The following is a 7,701-nucleotide window of genomic DNA, read 5'->3' as shown; positions in this document are numbered from 1 at the left end:
AAACAACATTAGTTTTGGATCGCTATGCCTCCACTAAAAAAAAAACTAGAATCAAGAGCTTCAAACGTCAATTTAAACCTTGGATTACAAAAGAAGTAATAAAATCTATTCAGGTAAATGAAACTTATATAACTGACCGGACTCTAATTTCTGAAAAATCACTTTTTTTTTTAAATGTTGCTCATAAACTCAAATCCAATATTCATTCGTCTTAAGTCAATTTTCAAAAGTATCTTAAATATCCAAGTTTATATAGTCTACTATCATTTCCTATAAATATTCTCAAAATTTTATCTCTTAAATTTAAATTGAGTTCAAGAAATTTATTAAGTCCTAACCTTATTCCCGCAAACATACTTATTGATTTTTACTATGAACTCTCGGATATTCTTTCTAAACTATTTGTGTACTTTTTTCTAAACTTTTTTTAACTGTTTTATTGAACTTTATTTTAGTTTATGACTTACTTTTCACACATTGATAAATATAACCGAAAGTTTTTAACTTACTTTCCACACATTGATAAACCGAAAAAATCAGAAAAGCTATTGATACTGATTATTTTATTTATATCGATTTACAAAAAGCTTTTAATACCGCTGACCACAATATTTTGATTTCTAAATTAAAACATAATGGATTTGGCGGTGTTGTAAGTGACTGGTTCCGATCTTACCTTTTAGATCGGAAAAAATTTGTAAGTACTAATGGTTTTAATTCTAGTAATAAAATTATTTTGTATGGTGATCATCTAGACTCTGTTCTTGATCCTTTTTTGTTTTTAATATGCATTAACGACCTAACCAAATCTGTTCACTTCTTCTTAGTTCATCTGTTTGCTGATCTCTTTATGAGATTATCAGCAAACAGATGAACAATTATTCTTTATGTAAAAAAAAAAAATTCCTGTCTAATAGGTATAGTTCACTGGTTAAATTCAAACGCAATGTCTGAACACCGAATAAATGAACTAATTTTTTTTTACTTCCAATAAAATATTTTTTTGACAACTATGTTAAAATTAAAATCAAAATTAATAATAAACGACAATATACTTCGACTATATATTCTTTTAATATACTTCGGAGGTTATTAAATATCTTGGTGTATTGATAGACTGAAATCTTTCATGGATCTTTTATATTAACAAATTACGTTAGAAACTAACTTGTGCTAATATTTTGTTTTCAAAAATTCGTCATTACGTAGATAATATCAGGCCCGTAGAAACAAAAATTATATTGGGGGAGGGGGGCAGTGCTGAGGACATTTTCTTTTTTATTGTAAGTCATTTTTTCTCCGAATAAAGTAGGGGGGGGGGGGAAACAATACTACTGGGTAGATCAAATAGTAGTAGGTCACAATTTTTTGTCAAAGGAACTTACGCCAAATATACGGATAACAAATTAGGTCTTTTCTACACTTTTTTTACTATTATATCTTATTTTGTAATCGTCTTTTTTTTTCTAAAAACTAACTTCTAAATTTATTTTTGAAAAATTATTGGGGGGAGGGGGGAAAATGCTCTTGCTGACCCCCCGGTTGCTACGGGCCTGAAAGTAAGATTACGTCGATAAGTTAGATAACGTTAATAAAAACCAATTTTTTTTTAAGAGGTTAATCTAACTTATGTCGGAATTGATGTAACTAATGAAGGAGCTAATAAAGAAATTATCCTCCGATTTTCGTCTATATGCGTCTATAGACGAAAATCGGAGGATAATTTCTTTATTAGGTCATTTGAAACAGTTTTTTTCAGGTAAAGTAGAATAATCTATACGAAAAATATAAATATCATCACTATTGATCTAATGGCTGAGTTAAAAATAAAACAACTTCTAATTATTGGTGCTTCCTAAATATTTCTTACATTTAAATAATTTGATAATAAATTAATAATTATGTATTAATTTATAAAGTTAATAAATTAATAATTATAGATCTTAACAAAATAGATCTGATACTTAAAAATAAAATATTATAGTGTGTTACAACGTCTTACAACTTTAAATTTTTGCAGGATATCATTGCATATTGTATGCAACAACAACCTAATCACCAACTTAAAAATCAGCTTCTAACTCTTTTGCTATCAGCTGAATGTCGTTGTTTAAATCACCATTTTTAATATGAATTGCCTTCCTTTATTAATTGCAAATGTCGCCTTCCTTCATTAGTTACATCAATTCCGACATAAGTTAGATTAACCTCTCAAAAAAAAATTGGTTTTTATTAACGTTATCTAACTTATCGACGTAACCTTACTTTCAGGCCCGTAGCAATCGGGGGGTCAGCAAGGGCATTTCCCCCCCCCCTCCCCCGAATAATTTTTCAAAAATAAATTTAGAAGTTAGTTTTGAACGGGTGGTGCGGAAGTTATCGGACAAATCCTAATTTCATTATTTGAGCATAATAATTAGTTTTTGTGGTTTTATGCGTAGGCATAAACGTTCTATAAAATATAAACTTTGTTATTTGAAACACAATTATTTAAAATGAGGTTAAATGCAGCTGAACGAGAATCTTTTCGAAAGCGACTAAAAATATTTTTGCAAATAAACCTAATATAATAAAAAACAACAACCGTAAATCATTTTGAAAAGGAAGGATTTGCTCGAAGTACAATATATGATAACCTAGAAAGACTTAAAACTGTTCAATCGTTTTCTGATAGAAAGACTTAAAACTGTTCAATCGTTTTCTGATAGAAAGCACCCGTCCAACACCCTGGACTGGAGAAAAGAAAGCTTAATTAACGAGACTTGTCAACAATCGAACAGGGGTCAGTCAGAGAAAAATAGGTATTAAATTCGGTGTAAATCAATCGACAATTGGTCGTCAGTAAAAAAAAATGAATATTAAATATAGAAAACGTGAAAAGACTCCAAAATACACTATAGAACAACAAATAAAGGCAAAGAAAAGAAGCAGGAAACTAGTTAACCAACTCTATAACACAAAATCGCTTCTAGTCATCGATGACGAAAAATACTTTTGTTTTGCAGGGGACAACATGCCTGGAAATTCTGGATGCTACATAAACAACAAAAAGACATGCCTAGAAAGTGTTCGTTTTATAGGAAAAGAGAAATTTCCAAAAAAATTATTAATGTGGATATATCTGGATAATGTGGCCATATCTGACCGTGGTATGTCCGAGCCATTGTTTGGCACTTCCAAGGCTGTAGCGATCAATTCATCAATCTATATTAATGAATGTTTAGAAAAACGACTTCTTCCATTTATTCACAAGTATCATGGAGACTTTAACTATTTATTTTGGTCAGATTTAGCAAGTTCTCATTATTCTAAAGATTGTCTAAATTGGATGGACCAATATGTCTATTACGTTGATAAAGAATCCAATCCCCCAAATGTGCCTCAAGCACGACCAATTGAAAATTTTTGGAGACATTTGGCACAGAAGGTTTACGAGGGAGATTGGCAAGCTTCAACAGAGCAAGTTTTGATTGATTGCATTAAACTAAAACTACAAGAAATTGATTTAAACTTTTTACAGTCGCATATGAAAGGCGTCAGAGCAAAATTGAGATCAATTGCAGATGGTGGTGTTTTTTTATATAAAAAATAATATATTTTTATTAAAAGATGAATGCTTTATTTAAAAAAAATATAATAGTAGTTTGTTTTTTTACTTATAAATAAGTTATTGACGTTTTTATTTTGTCCGATAACGTCCACATCACCCGTTCGAAAAAAAAAAGACGATTACAAAATAAGATATAAAAGTAAAAAAAGTGTAGAAAAGACCTAATTTGTTATCCGTATTTTTGGCGTAAGTTCCTTTGACAAAAATTTGTGACCTACTACTATTTGATCTACCCAGTAGTATTCCCCCCTCCCCCCGCATTGCCGAATCAAAGCCCAGGGCTACTTTATTCGGAGAAAAAATGACTTACAATAAAAAATAAAATGTCCTCAGCATTGCCCCCTCCCCCAATACAATTTTTGTTCCTACGGGCTTTATATTATCTACTTAATGACGAACTTTTGAAAACATAATATTAGCCCAAGTTAGTTTCTTAATCAAAATTAAAGCCTTTTTAAATATTTTGATTAGATCTGTCTTTCATATAAAGCTGGGTCTTCTTTAGAAGTATGTTAAGGCATTGGACAAAGGAAGCAATTGTTTTAAATTTTTATGCCAAAAAATTCGGAAATCACATGCAGAGTTGAAGTCTTTACTGGTCCTGAAATTAGACTTCTTATACAACATGGTGGTTTTCATGGCACGATGACAAATTTACAGTGCGCAACTTGGTTAAACTTTTATGCTGCTCTTCGACACGTCCTCGGAAAGAACGTAACACAAGACTGAAAACATATAGTAGACCTACTAATGTCTGGCTTTCAATCTATGGGTTGTCCAACTGTAAGCAATAAAATGCACCTAATATTTAAGTTTAAGGACATAATGAGCCATATTTAGGATTTTTTTCAGACGAATATGGGGAAGACTACACAAAGATATGCAAGTCATCGAAAAGCGTTTTTGTCTTTTTAAAAAAAATATTTTTTCGAATTTTTAAATATTTATATAGTGTAAAAAAAAATATATAGTGTAAAAATACATATAGTGTGTGTATGTATGTGTATATATATATATATACACACATATATATATATACACATATATATATACACATATATATATATACATATATATATATATATATACATATATATATATATATATATATATATATCTATAAATATATATATACATACTATATATATATATATATATATATATATATATATATATATATATATATATATATATATATATATATATATATATCTATAAATATATCTATAAATATATATATACATATATATATATATATATATATATATATATATATATATATATATATATATACATATATATATGTATATATGTGTGTATATATATATATATATATATATATATATATATATATATATATATATATATATATATATATATATATATATATATATATATATATATATATATATATATATATATATATATATATATATATATATATATATATATATATATATACACATATATATAAACAACCAGTATAATTGCAGAGGGCCCTCCGATTATGCCGGCAGTGAGGTCTAAAATATCTATTTTTAAGCTTGCCAGAATTAACTTAATCTTAATTCAGACATTCATAAACTTCTTTGGAAAATATATAAACAATTATATAAATTTAGCTTCCATAATTAAAAAAGAAAACTAAACCAGATTTTCATTTTAGGCATTAAAAATTATAACATCGACTAAGTTTATTATATGACACAAATAACTAATGTAAAATTTCTCTCATAAAACAATTTTGAATGATTTTGGAGTTATCATTCATGGATAAAGGGTTTTCATTAAACGTTCTGATTTAATTTACGATTTTATATCCGATAATTTTTGCTACTAACTTTCTTTCTCTAACTTTCTTTTATTTGCTGCAGCTTCGTTTAAATGTGCGTCTACAGCTGTAAATAAAAAAATAATTGAAAATAATAGAAAAATGTTTTTTTACAAATATTTTTTACAAAACTAAAAAAAAAAAAAAAATTAAAGATATAAAAACATAGTTTTCAAAATGTATATTTCATTTTATAATTGAAGCTTAGGAGAAAAAACATAATTACCACCATCCTGACCCCATTTGAAAAACACAGGATTTTGAAAAATATTTTTAAGAAAAATATTTTGAAAAAAAATATTTTGATTTTGAAGCTTAAATAAAAACCATCTAAATAATTAAACTCAATATTTTATTCTAAATCCAAAATTTTTTAATGTCTGCAACTTTTAATTGATTGTCTGTCTGTACTATTGACAAAATTAACTGCCTTCAAGTATGCATATGCGGATGTGGATTCTGTTATACAAATAAAACTACTAGCTACTTAAAGCTAAGAATAAGCACCGGCGCAGTTCGTTTAACTTCGCCAATCGAAGTTAAACGAAGTCGAATAGCAATTATTCGTAAAACTTTGGTACCAAAGTTCAAAAAATTAATATTCGCTATTCGTTTAATAAAAACATTATTTGCTGGTGCTTAGTCAAGAATAATCAAATAATATAGGAGAGTTAGAAAGCTAAAATATCTATTAACATCCTAACTCAAATGAAATTCGCGACACTAAATATAAATATGTATAATTTTGGCATGTTCCTTTAAAAAATTCAACTTACAAATATATTCAAAAATAGTAATTGTTACGAAACAAATAGAAACATATTTTAATCGAAAAATTACTTTTTATCATCGTTATAAAAAAACATCCATTTTTTTCTCTTAGAAATTCAACCTCACTTCAATAGTAATGATGTGGCAATCCTATTATAAATATATTTTCGTGCAACTCCATAGATCAAGCAAATTAATAGTTAACTTACCTAGAAACAAAGTCTTTTCAAAATAGAGGTTTACAGAACCAAAATCATTTTTTAAAAAGAATTGATATTCACCCTCAACACTGTTGCAAGCAACCACTATCTAAGCAGACAGCTGGGACAGAAAACAAAGAGATTTAAAGACCATTAAAGCAGTTGACAGTAACAGTAAAAGTTGATTTGTAAAACTGTAAACTGTCAAGAAATTATGAAAGAATTCCAAAGAACTGATGTTTGAGGTAAAAAATTAGATTAATTAGGTAGTTTCAGGTAGAAAAATTAGGATTTTGAGCATAAAAGGTTAGTTACAGTAAAAGTATGCAACTTTGCTGAATGACGAGTAGCGCAAGATTGAGAATACGGTTAATGGATCAAGTGATGATAGGTTGCTTAAGCAGTGATCATGATATTACATTCAACAAAACAATGATAGAATCAAGCTTGGGTGCTATAACAGATCCAGCAAAAATTACAATGCGATATTGAACCTTGTCTTAAAGAGAGGACCTCTTTAGAAGAACCAGAACGAATGAGGTAACAGTACTTTATACAAATAGGAGATTTATTGATTTAAATGAAACCAGGAGTAAAAAAATGGTCAGCACAATATAAAGACAATCTTAGCAGGTTTCAATAGATTGTATACATGTTTTCCATAATAAGTCAGAAGTGAATAATAATCTAAGAATATGTTAAGTAAGTGTGCTGTAAAAGGACTCAGAAATAGTGCTGCATCAATATAGTGCTGCATCAAAAACATCAACAATGTTGTGATAACTATTAGCACCAAATAACTTTTATTCAAATCAAAATTCACCATTCACTACTGTTTCCAGCCACTACAAACCCCAAGTCATCACAGAAAAGAGAACAGATTTAAGATAACCTATTTTAAGCGATCAAAAAGTGATGACCTTTTGTCAAGATTTGAGTACGTAGTTGTGTCATCAGTAAATAGAGCCACTTAAGAGCTAAAATTATTAGGGGAATAAGAAATACTGATGAGAAACAACATAGGACCAATAAACTTTGTTACACCAGAAGCTACTGAAAATGAAGAAGAGTGTTTGTCAACAAGGACAACTTTAATACTACAGTTGGAAAGGAACTTTTTTAATTTCTGGTAATAGTTAACAAGTCAATTATAAAACAAGAGAAGTAAAACATTGATTGTCAGAGAGCTATTAGACTCAAGAAAGCTATTAGACTCAAGATGAAATAATAGAAGTTTCAAAGATTTTTGCTAACAACGGTACAAAGTTTGATTGTCAGAGAGATTTTTG

At 28.2% G+C, this 7,701-nt stretch overlaps 2 protein-coding genes across 2 annotated transcripts in view; one reads left to right on the top strand and one right to left on the bottom strand.

The window, feature by feature from the left end:
- The first annotated feature begins 2,851 nt into the window (after positions 1–2,851).
- On the top strand, positions 2,852–3,592 carry LOC136078579 (uncharacterized). The gene has a single exon (XM_065794357.1). It carries the CDS (start codon positions 2,852–2,854, stop codon positions 3,590–3,592), a length of 741 nt encoding a protein of 246 aa, XP_065650429.1.
- Positions 3,593–5,257: 1,665 nt separating this feature from the next.
- The window catches only part of LOC100206166 (transient receptor potential cation channel subfamily A member 1), a 68,964-nt gene continuing 66,520 nt past the window's right edge, over positions 5,258–7,701 (bottom strand). The window contains exon 11 of the mRNA XM_065792753.1: positions 5,258–5,508. Within this exon, the coding sequence (XP_065648825.1) occupies positions 5,447–5,508 (62 nt within the window). The 3' untranslated portion in view covers positions 5,258–5,446. The remainder of the gene's footprint in view (positions 5,509–7,701) is intronic.

The sequence above is a fragment of the Hydra vulgaris genome, chromosome 03 (genome assembly GCF_038396675.1).
Source record: "Hydra vulgaris chromosome 03, alternate assembly HydraT2T_AEP".
NCBI classification, from domain to species: domain Eukaryota; kingdom Metazoa; phylum Cnidaria; class Hydrozoa; order Anthoathecata; family Hydridae; genus Hydra; species Hydra vulgaris.
Note: the sequence above shows the minus strand (reverse complement) of the source record. Positions and strands in the feature narration are given on the sequence as shown.